The sequence below is a fragment of the Pseudophryne corroboree genome, chromosome 8 (genome assembly GCF_028390025.1).
Source record: "Pseudophryne corroboree isolate aPseCor3 chromosome 8, aPseCor3.hap2, whole genome shotgun sequence".
Lineage (NCBI taxonomy): Eukaryota > Metazoa > Chordata > Amphibia > Anura > Myobatrachidae > Pseudophryne > Pseudophryne corroboree.
The window spans coordinates 350,687,328-350,701,091 of NC_086451.1; the positions used below are offsets into that span (position 1 = coordinate 350,687,328).

General features: G+C 42.0%; 1 protein-coding gene across 2 annotated transcripts in view; it reads right to left on the bottom strand.

Moving 5' to 3' along the window:
* Nucleotides 1–13,764, bottom strand: part of STK26 (serine/threonine kinase 26) — a 208,185-nt gene that overhangs the window by 82,532 nt on the left and 111,889 nt on the right. For both annotated transcript variants that reach the window (XM_063937499.1, XM_063937500.1), the window contains exon 2: nucleotides 5,919–6,149. In XM_063937499.1, the coding sequence (XP_063793569.1) occupies nucleotides 5,919–6,149 (231 nt within the window). The remainder of the gene's footprint in view (nucleotides 1–5,918; nucleotides 6,150–13,764) is intronic.

Consider the following 13,764-nt stretch of genomic DNA (forward strand, 5'->3'; position numbering starts at 1 on the left):
CCCTGTTCCCTTTTATTGTTTTTCTCCAACTTCCCATCCCATCTCCCTCAATTATTTTTTTTCCCCCTCTCATTTTTCTTCGTCTTCTCCTATAAGATGGACTTGCCCCAAGAGACTGTGATCCGGATTTTCCTGTTGACCATGATGTTGACCAGAGCAGTCTGTTCCGGCGAGAGTACCATGGAGGTCGAGAGAGGTTCTGGAATGGGTTCTGATGATAAAGATGGAGGCGTAGTTTTCCGAGAACAACATAATCAACAAGCAAAGGCGAGTATCAGAAAACGATCCGATAGCATTGACCATAGAAGGAATTGTGAAGGATTGTTAGCTGAAGAAAACTGTATCTGTAGGCTCTGTAACAATGTCATTGAGGATGGGTGCATTAAGAAATGCCAATCCAGTTTTAATATCCATATGGACCGGCATCCATTGAGTGACTATCACTCCTTAGTGGGTAATGTGTTAAACAAAACAGATTGTTGGGTATGCTCTCAAGTACCTCAGGGTCATAGCAAATCAGGGCTAGTACCATTTCCTTTAACGATAGAGGAGGTACTTGAGTTAAATGGTGGGAGACCGGTGGACCGGAGGTTTAATATCTCCAGCCCTCCTAGTTTGAAGCTCCACCAATACCATGTGGATAGGTCCCTATTATGTTTCAACATCTCCAATCCCCGAAAACCGGGAAATTGGGAAGTGTCATGGAGTAACCACACCATGACCTTTTCGCATAGAGCAGATAGAATGCCTACAGATACAGAGCTTGTACGCCACATAGCCAGTAGAGGAAAATCTTTCCGGTATAGGTATACCTTAGGAAATAGGATTACTAAAGTTGGAGAGGTATCACCAGGATACTGTGCACATATCGTACAACCTGATACGTGTACTAAGCAGATGGAAGAATTAGGTTTAGGAGATTTCACATGGAAGGTGTGTAATATGGTTATGTCCTACTCCGTCCCATATGTTCTCCCCGATGATGCATATTTCATATGCGGGAGAAAGGCGTACAAGTGGCTTGCCCCAAACTCTGAAGGATTGTGTTATATTGGAAAAGTACTGCCTGAAGTAATGACTGTATCACATGACAAAATGAAAGAAAGACATACACCGTGGTGCCCAAGCTCCTTATACTCACACCCATTACGAGCACGTTGTTAAAAGGCACCTGATAGAGAAGACAGAGCATCCGGCCTCTGATCTGATAAGTGAATCCACCGGGATTCAATTCTTAATCGCGTTAGATTTCACCCGCACCGCTAGAGGAGTGCTGAATTATAAATACATTTCTGCGCTCGCCAATTTGTTAGATAATATCCCTGAAATGTATGATGACACGTTTAGGTATACTGGAAGAGAACTTCAGGCTTACAAAACAGAACTGGTACAGCATAGAATGGTTCTCAATTAACTCACAGCAGTGACAGGCGGATATTGTGTCACACTGGCAACACAATACGGCGTGAAATGTTGCACATATATTACGAATAGCACCGAGGACCCGGTCGAGGTCATAGACCAAAAGATGGACGATATTCTCCAATTGAAGTGGGAATTTCGCAGGAGACACAATCTCACTCTTGCTGCTGTAGGTAATGAGCTGACTGGTTGGGTGTCATGGTTGAACCCGCGAAATTGGTTTTCTGGTTTAGGAGACTGGGCTCAAGGAGTCATAATGGATGTTGGGAAGTTTCTCCTATGTATCTTAGGTGTTGTCATATCGATTGGATTGATATTTAGATGCGGTCAGGCTTTAATGAAGTGCAATCATCGTACTAGGGTAATGAGTTTAAGGAGTGAGGAAACTGTAATTAACCTGGACTTGATTTATGACCCAAATGTAGAAACAATGATGTGATGAAAATGCGATTTCTACGGTCCGTTTCTTTCACCTGTTTTTCCGTTTTCTCCAAGGTAACAAGACCCACTTGGACGAGGAATTTGATGAGCCGATATACAGACAACAGAGGGATTAAAGAAGAAGTTTTGACAACCTGATATACAGATTTTTGATGAACTATGCCATGGATCCCCAGTTTCCCTAAAAATTTTAAAATTACGCTAGCCCAACACTTTTGTAAATCTATGGACATTGACAGCTTTTGCTCGCACCTTATGGGCAAAAGCACAAAGAAGACTGCATTCAACAGACACCAAACAAGACCTCAATCGACGACTGTACATTTACCTGACATAGAATACCACCGCATTTACCGTAATTATGTATTTTCTTCATTTCTACAACCCTCAGGTAATGACACACATAGTCGATAGGGAATACAGGCACAGATATCAGCAATCACATATCTCCCCCATTCATGTATCATCAACTAAAATGTGCTCCCCCATTTTGTTACAACCAAAGCCAAAAAGAGCTCGGTAAAGTTTGACAGCCCATCCACAGACCCGTACCACGGGATAAGAAGGAATTCACATGTATACTTCGCAATACCTCGAAGCTTGATTTAAAACACGTACGGCACGATGATACATGACCCCCAAGCACGGATTCATACACACATGCTTCTGCTATCTCACTAGGTCATACCCTTTTCCTACCATCTCCTCTCCTCCCTTACCCAACCATGTAAATGTATTAACCCCTAACATATATTTTTCTCCTTTTGAAATGTTTTCAGGAAGTGGCAGTTATTGTTGACTGCCAAAGGGTGGACTGTCAAAGTCAGAAAAATATCTCTATGCACACTACCATATTTGCACCTCACACAGGTCCGTGCTGCGCATGCGTACGCTCTCCCGTACGTGCGCATACTCACAGTCGCGGGCACCCGCAGGCGCATGGTATGCGTATTTACGGTAGAGTTTATGCGATCGTAGCGTGCGACTCAATCATTACATATTTTCACTATATAATGTATTTTGTAGATCATGGTCCCTTTGATAGATTCTGCAAGTTTGGTTAATATAGAATGTTCATGAACAGAGGAATCCCTCTTTGTTTGATACGAAGGGTCAGACAGGAGTAATACAGTGGTGTTTAGTATCCATCGGAAGAATATTTAATTAGAAATATTCCGGTGTTGGTTTGAAGCAGATCAATCGCTCGTGCGAATAGTTATGGACATAAGAAGTTTATGAACATTTACTTTATTTGCACTTTATTACCCATGCGGCGGGAAACCCAGTTTCCCACCCACCTGAGCTGTTGGAAATAGTCACAGCCCACCTGTATGAATCAACCTATGACCTTTTGTTATAATGCGAAGCCGAATTCCTGTGTCCAATGAACAATGAGATTGTAGGGACCATTGAATTGTATTGTGTGTGGGGCATAAATAGGCAGGCCGACCATATCCAGTTCACTCTCTTCAACGGTTCTCATTGCTGATAATCGGGAGCTGGATATCGAGGCGCATGCGATCGTTTCCCCTTGTGCGTAAGCTTTTCTCCGTAATCATACTGTTTCTCTCTTGTTATTGTGGGCCAATCTCTCTCATTTTCTCTCTCTCTCTCCTTCTCTTTCTCTCTCATTTTCCTTTAAATTGTATTGTATTTCCTGTGTAGTTATCTGGTTAGGTAGTCTATGTTATATTGTAGTGTATGACTTGTATTGTGTTTAACTCTTTTGCAAGTATAGCATTCAAAATATATATTTTAGGCGTTGGACCCTGAGCACGGTATCTGTGTGTTTCTTATAGTATTAAGTATTCTCAGAGCGTCGGTGACGCTCAAACAGTTTTTAAGGTAATAAGGTTATACTGTGTTGCATTTACTCTCTAACATTACACTAAGGTTTTACTGCACAATACACTGTTTATGGTTTAGGTACAAAGGTTTAATATAGTGAGCGTCAGCTCCGCTGGTGATCTCCTCGTGGTCCCGAGCGTTCGCTACGCTATAGCGAATCATTACTTTAGTTAACAGCCAATAACGTGCCTGCCTGTGATCTCTTGGCCGTGAGTGAACGTGACGCTTGAGCGTCTCGATCACGGCAAAGCGATTGTTACGCAACTAGCGTACCCTTACGGTACTTCATACATAAATAGCGTACAGTGTTCTTAGACCTCATAAAGGGTATTATATACGATAAATATTTAGCTTTATCAGCATTGAAGCAGAATGAAAGACGCATTATGCTTACTTCCCTTCAAAATCAGATGTACAGCAGTTTCATCAGCTGAAAACTGTCAGAAACCAGTGGGACGCAGGTACACCCATCTACTGTTTGGAGAAGTCTGGCATGAAGTGGTCTTCATAGACAAATTGCGGCCAAAAAGCTACACCTTTGATGTGGAAACAAGGCCAAGCAACTGAACTACGCATGGTGGAGGTTCCTTGCAAGTTTGGGGCTGCATTTCAGCAAATGGAGTTGGGGTTTTGGTCAGGATTAATGCGGTTCTCAATGCTGAGAAATACAGGCAGGTATTTATCCATCATGCAATGCCATCAGGGCGGCTTTTGATTGGCTCCAAATTTATTCTGCAGCAGGACAACAACCCCAAACATACAGCCAATGTCATTAAAAACTATCTTTAGTGCAAAGCAGAACAAGGACTTCTGGAAGTGATCATATAGTCTGTTGAGGATTACATTAAGAGAACAAAGGATTTGAGCAAGCCTACATCCATAGAATATCTGTGGTTCGTTCTCCAAGATGTACTGAAAAACCTCCCTGCAGAGTTCCTTCAAAAACTGTGTGCAAGTGTACCTACAAGAAATTATGCGGTTTTGAAAGTCACACCAAAGATATATTAGATTTCTGTTCATTCACTTTGCATTTTGTTAATTGATGAAAATAAACTATTAACACTACTATTTTTGAAAGCAATCTTACTTTGCAGCATTTTTTCCCCCACACCTGCCTAAAACTTTTGCACAGTACTGTAGACTGGAGTTCCTACCTGTAATCCAGGGAAAAACCATTAACTAACAGTGGTCAGTGACAATGTTGTATACCAAGTGCCACCTTCACTGTGACAGTGCTCAGGACTTTTTCCAGAAAGTCAAGTCCCAAGTATAGCACTCTGGATACAGTCACCCATACTTGAATTTCCTAAGGAAGTTTGGGGTCTATAGCAGGTCGTAATGAAAGATTAAGTGGCAGATTTACAAAGCAGCCACTACTTCTTGGTGGATGGTGCCTGCTTATTAAACTGTAAAGTGCAAAGCCTGGCATATTTTGCACTCATATGCGAGTCCGCTTGAGGAAAAGAGCAGAGTCAAAAAAACAAACAAAAAACCAAACCAGAGGCCAAACTGGCCCAGCCAAAGCAGTTTAGAATCATGTTCTACAAAGCAATGGGAAATACCTGCTATAGGATATCCCCCAAACATACATATAATAACCCAATTACCTTACCCATGGTAACCCAAACAAAGAAACCTTAGCAACTAAATACATGAGGAAATCTTTCTGTGCTTACACCACCACATTTCTGGATTAAAAGTAATCCAAATGGTCACCTTATGGCAAATCAAATAAACTATATATTTATAATAAACTATTAAATATTACAGCACTATCAGTGTACACCCCCCACCCCCTTTCCCTATCACAGCTACGCTCATATACTGTACACCACAATTGCTACAGAGATAGGTCCTGGCACACAGCATGGCTACACTAGCTCCGTTTAGGATACAGGAGAAACATATGCAGGAATACTGTAAATACAAAAGCGTGCAAGTTTGTCTAATGTTTATGTAATGCACAGGGGACCTTTAAACCCAATCACCAGGACCCAGCTACAGCTAGTTGGACAAAGTGGGCCTCAAGTAGTAAATATTACCAGATGGCTGCATTACACAACACTGCACAATCCTGAGATAAATAGTACCATTCCTGCTTCATGATCACAGAATACCACCTATTGTGAGAACTCATACACTGTACCACAGGGCTTTCCTGTATGTGCAGATTCATGCACAGTAGATAAGTATATTCTATGCAGTACCTTCAGATAGGATCCATAGTACTTTGTCACATAGGGACTGTCACACTGGCTGAGTACTGTTATTTCTTGCTGTATATCTTCTATTTCATCCTCTGCTTCTTCCAGGTCAATTATTTTTATAGCAACCACATGCTGAGTCCGGTTATCAATCCCTTTGAAAACTTCACCAAAGGACCCCTTTCCAATGCGCTCAAGTTTTGTGAACAACTCTTCTGGATCAGCCCGATGGTTCTATGAGGAAGAAACAGGACAGTCACCGACATGCTCAGCACAGGAAGTAAATAAGACATCTTAAGCACCGACTATACACGTAGTAAAAACCCACAACAACTTCAGTACACATAATGGAGGAGACCAGTTTGTGGAATGAACAAATGCTAACATGACTGAGGAATGAGGCGTTTCAATAATGAATGGGTAGGAAGCTTACCAATTCAAAAATTAATTGATCCCGTTAGCGGCAGTCACCGGAATTGTGTACAATGGACGCACTTACAGTACACTGTGCATTGGAAGAAATCCAATTAGCCCCATTAACTTTTCTCACAAAAAACGATCCAATTATAGCCCTTCCAGGATAAGCTCCCAATCCCAGGTGTTACCACAGCTCTGAGGGCTGCTGTAAATCACAACAGCTTATTGGATACCAACCCGGTAAGAACTGTACATTTGAATAGAATTTTTTTTTCCTATGACAAACTAAATGTCTTTCTGCATTCTTTTTGGAAGGTGTTCTGCAAAGAAACTCTTATTTTCTTTATGTTTCATTTACGCTGTCAAGGTAAAATTAGACAGCATCCATAGGTCCCAATGGAACAGTGCCCCTAGTGGACAGTCAAGAAAACTATTTATAGAATACTTTCCTGTTTTCAATAATTTACCAACAACCAAACCTAAGCTATTTAAAGATAGTACAGAAATCAAATAATGCAAGTCACATTATTATTAGAATACAGACATAAACAAGTTCATTTAGGTTTTCTGGTCATTTGAACCGCTGATCTCTTGATGACACGCTATGCATGCTATAAAGGGTGGAGTTACACACAAGTGATAAAATACCTGGCAATAAGCGAGGGTGGTTCTAGAAAGTAGGTATTACAAGTGGATAGAAATTTATATGACAATCCAGATACAGGATTTTGGGGCCACTTACATAACAGAGCTACATGAAGCCGGAGCACCTACAATAAAAAAAGTTTATTACTATTGATGCATGTGGTTGAGTCTCTTTCCTGTCTCTTTAAAGTCTCAAATTGTTCCCTATACCTGTATGAAAGGCTCCCGAATTATACTTTATTCTTAAATACCCCTCACTTTGAGGTTCTCTACAGTACAATGCCATACAATGTAATATATGTAATTCATTAAAATTGTCTTCATAAATGTTTACAAGATCATTCAGAAATCATACCCCTACGTTGGTAACCTAAAGAAAATGTAAGCTTTTGAAAACCAATAATACACATTAAAACTGAGTTAGCATGTTAAATATTAAGCATCTACGCCTGCCTTGCCGAATTTGGGGGGGGGTATGAAAAGCTGCGTTCCACACGCCAATAGATAAATCACATAATCCTTAGCAAGTCATTATCTAAAAGTGACTGCATATGAGAAGCAATGAAACACAGATCTCTTATCATGAAACTATCAAAAACCACTCTCCCCCCCCCCCCCCCCCCAAAAAAAATAAAATAAAAAAATCCCCATCTAACAAAAAAGAAAAGCAAAAAACCCCAAAAAAACAGTAGAGTGCCAGGAGACGGGCGAATTAGTGCCATGGAGATAGCTACAAAAGCGCTGTGCATACAGAGTGTCTGCCCCTGCTGTCAGACACAAACAAAATGATTCTAAACTAGTAAAGCAGGCCTGGCCAACCTGTGGCTCTCCAGCTGTTGTGAAACTACACATCCCAGCATGCCTTGCCACTGTTTTAGCATTCCCTAATAGCAAAGACTGTGGCAAAGCATGCTGGGACTTGTAGTTTCACAACAGCTGGAGAGCCACAGGTTGGCCAGGCCTGTAGTAAAGCTATTTCTAGGTCAGGAGAGGTCAGAAGTCTCAGGAATGGAAGCTCATTCAGCAGCTAATAAGTGCCTTTTACAGGACTCAGGAAAAATACAAAAAAAAAAGAAAGAAGACTCTGCAGAGTAGCATGCATTCAGTTTAATCTCTGCTTCTCCGGTACCTAGTACTAACGTCATACACAACTGTGGTGCGATATGCTACCACTGCTGGTTAGTATAGGCTGTATTTGGTTGATACTGAATGTCCACTGCTGGAATAAGCAAGCAGAGTATATATTATGCAGGCCATTTACCAGGCAGATATTTTTACCAAATCAGCTAAAAAAAAACAAAAAAAACATGTATTTTGGCAAGTACGGGTTATTGTGTGCGCCCAATCAACGAATGATGTTCTGTTCCGTACCAAGGGCCTAATTCAGACTGGAACGCTATAGCAGCATTCACAGCCTGAAGCCCTATGCTGTGAGATGCGAAGGCATCTCACTGGTGTGATCGCCTATGCCCGATTGACAGGCATAAGCGTTGGGCGGGGTGTGTTGGAGGCACGCAGTCCGGACCACTTGAGGGACGGGACGCAGCAGCTTTGTGATGTCACACGCAGGGGCCAAAAACATGGCGGGTTGCCACCTGCGTTTATAGCTAGGCTGCGTAGACAGAGCTACTCACCACATGCGAAAGCATCACTGCTGTGCAATGCTTTCGGGGGGGGGGGGGGGAGGAGGGAGACTAGGTAAGGCCTGGCATGCGGGCCTTACCCAAAAGAGATTGTGATCGAGGATGTGCATTTTTTTTGCACATCTACGATCAGCTTGGAATCACCCCCCATGAGCGATCAAAGCCATAGTTCTCTGCTTTGCAGTTTATACTAGAAAAATAAAGAGATACAGTCAATGCTGCCCACTGTACTGTGTATGGTGTACATGGATTTGTATTATGTACACAGTCACACTGTCACTTTACAGAATAAAAAACAAAACACAAGAAATATTTCAGCTTTTAATTTAGTCATTGAATATATATTGGAAAGTCTGAGAGCGGAAACACGAGTAGCATGTGCCAGTTCCTCTCAAAAACAGGTGGTAATGTGGGTAGTATTGCTGTCTAGTGGCACAGAGACCTTGAGCCCAGTGTGCAGTGTACTTCACCAATGTATTCCCACTGGGAGAAAAACCTGCTTCTTAACTTTTTATGACCCCATGTCAACTTAAAGGGGCATTATTAAAAAACGTATAGCATAGACTGTACTGTGATGACGTTTGCCATTCAAATCTCAATGTTGACTTAAATGTACGAAAATACTGTAAAAATTTCCCGGCAGATGGCAGCACCATCTGTAACAGTCACTGCGAGTCTGAAAGATGGCTTCGCCCAGAAGCATTGCCACAAGGTGAGTATCCCACTTTACAGAGTAAAACCACGTATTTTATCAATCGAATTTCAACAAAATCGTTATGCGAAAAGTTGCTAGAGTATCAAAATATCGAATTGGAACAAATGACTGTTTTGGTTTACGAGCTATAATGCTAGCAAATACTGTAGCTGTCCATTAGGATGGGCCTAAATGACCAAACCATATTTTTGGGGGTTACTTAGGGCATTATTTATCTACTTTACCAGTGTCGTCACTGGGATACACCCAAAACATGCACTGGGTCATAAAGGGTTAATCATGTGCCTCTGGAACGTATGTTTGAGTGTCCGCAGTAGGGAAATTAGAACGTAAGCTCCACTTACAAAGATATATAAGATGAGCCATCACAGAACATAGGTGGTCATTTTAGGTCTATTGGGCAGTGCACACTCAGACTTCACCTTGATCTGTAGCCTCTACTTTGAAAAGCAGCCACTCCTTAATGTTATCAGAGTGGACCATCCAGGGACAAAACCAAGGCATGCTTCATAAAGGAGGAACTGGGCAACCATATTGACGTAACATTTCAGTGTGGTTATATATAGCTGGTATCCAGATGGTAGAGAGACAGTAAAAAGGTAGACACCACATGATCGACAAGGTTAAAGGATCAACATACAAACAGGGAAAACTATTGTGTCGTTGGTTTTGCGTCAACTATTTGAATGTCATCAATTCAACCCTGTCACCTAATGTCCATGACGACCATCTGGTGCCAGCCTGTCTACCTTTTTACCGTCAATCTAACAATCCATGCCCCATACAGCTATGCATGGACACATTTACACCAGTACAATAATCTGTAAGTGTTGCATATGGACTGACCTGTAACCACAGAAGTGAAGTGGCATGATCAGAAAATGACATACAAGGTTCCCCTCAGTCAAATCTCTGGAACTATTTTAATAATCTCTGCAGGGTGTAATATTTAATGGCAAAGCAGAATTAAAACCAGAAAATACGGCTCAAAATTAAAGTGTAATATTAAATCAGCGAGTCTTTAATGCAGCTCATGATGACAGACTTGCTTTTCAGCACTGAGCCAGACCTAGAATCCATCGTAATGAACTAAAATATAACACAATACTCCAGAGCTAAATGTAACCTACTGCAGAGGTCTGCCCAGTAGGAGTATGCAAACTCTATGAAGCAGATGTAAAGCCATATTTAAGAAAACAGATCTTCCATCTAGCCAAAGGGAAGACCCCGATTTATTTGGATAATTCCCTCAATGCTGTCTCCTCGCTTCCAATATTACTACATGTTACGTCTGTCACGACTATGCAGATAAGGCCCATTAGCGGAGCATGATGAACTACCTCTCCTACCAATGTTTTACACATGAATCCAAAATATGTAACAAAAAAAAAAAAAAAAAAAAAAAAGAGATGTCCTAGAGTACTGACAGTCAATATCAGGTACTGGAAATGGGAGGCTAAGCTTTCTGTTCACCTACCTAAACTCAATGACTATTCAATTCGGCAACAGATGAATAGCGCCGGGAATTAGCTCCCGGCGCTATTCAATTCAGCTAAAGTTAAGTCGGCGAATGCCCGTTCTCGCCGACTTAACAGGTAGTTTTGTCAGGAGAACGGGCATTCTCCAACTTAACTACCCGCGGCGATGCTGATTCCCGACAGAATCAGCCTCACGCCGGCCGTGCGGCAGCTCTTTTGTCGGTTTCCAGGGGTGAATAGCTAATTCCCGGTGCTATTCATCTGTTGCCGAATTGAATCGACCCCATTGGTCTGGATGTTCTTTATTTACCTTCAAATCCTCTATAGCATGGGTCTTCAACGTGCGGCCCTCCAGCTGCTGTGGAACTACACATCCCAGCAAGCCCTGCCACAGTTTTGTTATTAAAGACAGGGCATGCTGGGATGTGTCGTTTCACAGCAGCTGAAGGGCCGCAGGTTGAAGACCCACGCTCTATAGCTAAACGCAGCAGGCTGGAATCCAGCCACAGCTTGCATACAGTATTAGTTAAGCACAAAGTTTTTTTAATAATGCAGGCTGCATTATTTGCAGAGCTATTATTGTGTCTATAGGTTATTGAATTAGGTAAACTAATTTACCCAGTGTTTTTTTTAACCACTTAACTGACGAGTTATCCCTTCAAAAGCGTTAACAACATTGTTTTTTTAAATGTATTTTATTTAATAAAGTTAAAAAAGTATTTTTTTTTAAATATTTAAACATTATATTATGCACATCTGCAGAACGGATCTCCTCGTCAAAAACGGGGAGACAGGGTGGGATGGCGCAGTTGCATGAAATCTCACCATGCCAGTTAAGTGGTTTTAAAAAACTAGCCTATTTAACAAAGCCTGGACATGCTATGTACTGGAGAGATCCCCTACATTAGGCTGGGTACACAAGTAGATGTATCTGCCAACCAAGCCGCCGACTGGCAAGGCAATACATACACCAACCTTCCAATGCAACGTCACTAATAAAAATAAGAAATTAATGTGTAGACCACAGGTATGGAAAGCAAGCTTAAGAAGAAGCGTACACCATAACCTCAGTAAAAAAACATCAACGATTTAATAAAACTTCACACTGATCTTAATGGATTGATTGCATATAAATATATACTGTGTGAGCCTTGCAATATCAAGTAAAGGAATCAGCCTTGTGGAACTACAGGTCCCAGGATGAAGATGTGATAAATGGATCTATGTGCAAATAAAAGGTATTTATACCAAGTTCTCCCAAGCGACCAGTGGTATAGGGACTAATTGTAGAGGCGCATGTCCCTGTGCAGGGCAACATGTGCACATTGCGGGGAATTCAATTGATATTGCAGCCCTAACTCCTGTCTAAAGTGACAGGAGATCGCAGGGGCGATGTTCACTGGATACCAGTTATTGTGCCCATTAGAGCATGGTTTAGCCGCTAAAACAGATTAAACTAATGAGCACGATCAGTGCCGTTTTTGCTCAGTTGGGCGCCATCTAGTGGCATCCATGGGGAGAAAATTTAATTCCCCCCCTATATGAGATTTAGAAACTGGCAGAGAGAGAGAGTCTGCAGCCTGAATATCCGTCCTCCGTCACTTAACCACTGTAGTGCTGCTCTCTCTTCTCGGCTTAATAATGAGTTCAATAGACATCTTTAAAATCTGTATTCTGGAATGGACCAGTCTTATGGTCTTAAGTGGCCTGCATGGGAGGCTCACCTTTCTCAAATCGGTATGCTAGAGGTGGCCTCTTTCACATACACTTCACAGATGATGGCCCAATATGTGCAATGGAAGTGGGGAGTCAGTGTGCAAACTGTATTTGTTCTCCTTGCATAAAGGTGCAGCTGCCCTTTCATAGCCGCAGTAATACAGTAGCGGTGGGCGGTGGCCAGTGCCCAGCACCTCCTCAAGCAAGTCCTCACAAAGTAAATTGGTAGGCAGAATATTGTAGTTGAATTGTGTTATCAACTAAACATTTAGGAACTAGCAGCGTATGAGTTATATATTTAAAATGATTCACCCTACATAATAAGCTAATCTGCTCCTCACCTGTTATGTGAGCTGGCGGCCACTAGAGGCCGCCCAACAGACCAAATGACTCGCAGCTGAAAGTGAAACTGCAGGGAGACGTTACAGCCTCCTACCCTGCTGCTGATATTATTATTAAAAGTGATCTGACTTTCACATTTGCTGCATATGGTAGGAAGGGGCTAAGGAGAGTGTGTGGGAGTAGGGTCAGATAGGGGGCTGGAGTAAGGTCAGATATGGACATTGGAGAGAGAGATGCAGTATTTTCAATAGTCACCTCTGTGGTGGTGGTGCTGCTGATGCCTGCCACTGGAGGGCGCCCTATGGAGCTCCGTTCGGGACACGGACACACATGTACACCGCAACCCCCACCATATACTGCCCCTACAGTATATACTGCACCCCCATACTCTCATTCTGCATCCTGTCGAAGTCAAAAATATTACATAGAGAGAACATCCAAACTCCAAACAGATGAGTCGCTATGCTTCCAAATACGCGCAGCGAGCACAGCAATATATAGTAACATACAGACATGCCACAAAGATATATTCAACACATTTCATACAGCACATAAATTGAACATATCAAGCACTAGACATAAGGTTTCAAATTATATAATGGAGTATAATGGTATTAGGATGATCGGGAGAATGGGTGTGTCAATTTGGTGGCTGTGGTTAGGTTGTAGCACATTGCCATGAGTAGATATGATTAAATGTAGGAATATGAAGTCACTTATATATTCAAAGGAGCATGTGTGGACAGGAAACCAGAGGCCAGCAACCTTGAACAAAAGCCCTCACACTGACCAATGACTCATCATGAATGAGAAAGTTCCCTCCCCTAGACCATAACAAGAGATCTGTACACCCCCAAAAGACTCTGTGTATAGCTGATTCCACACAGAAGACT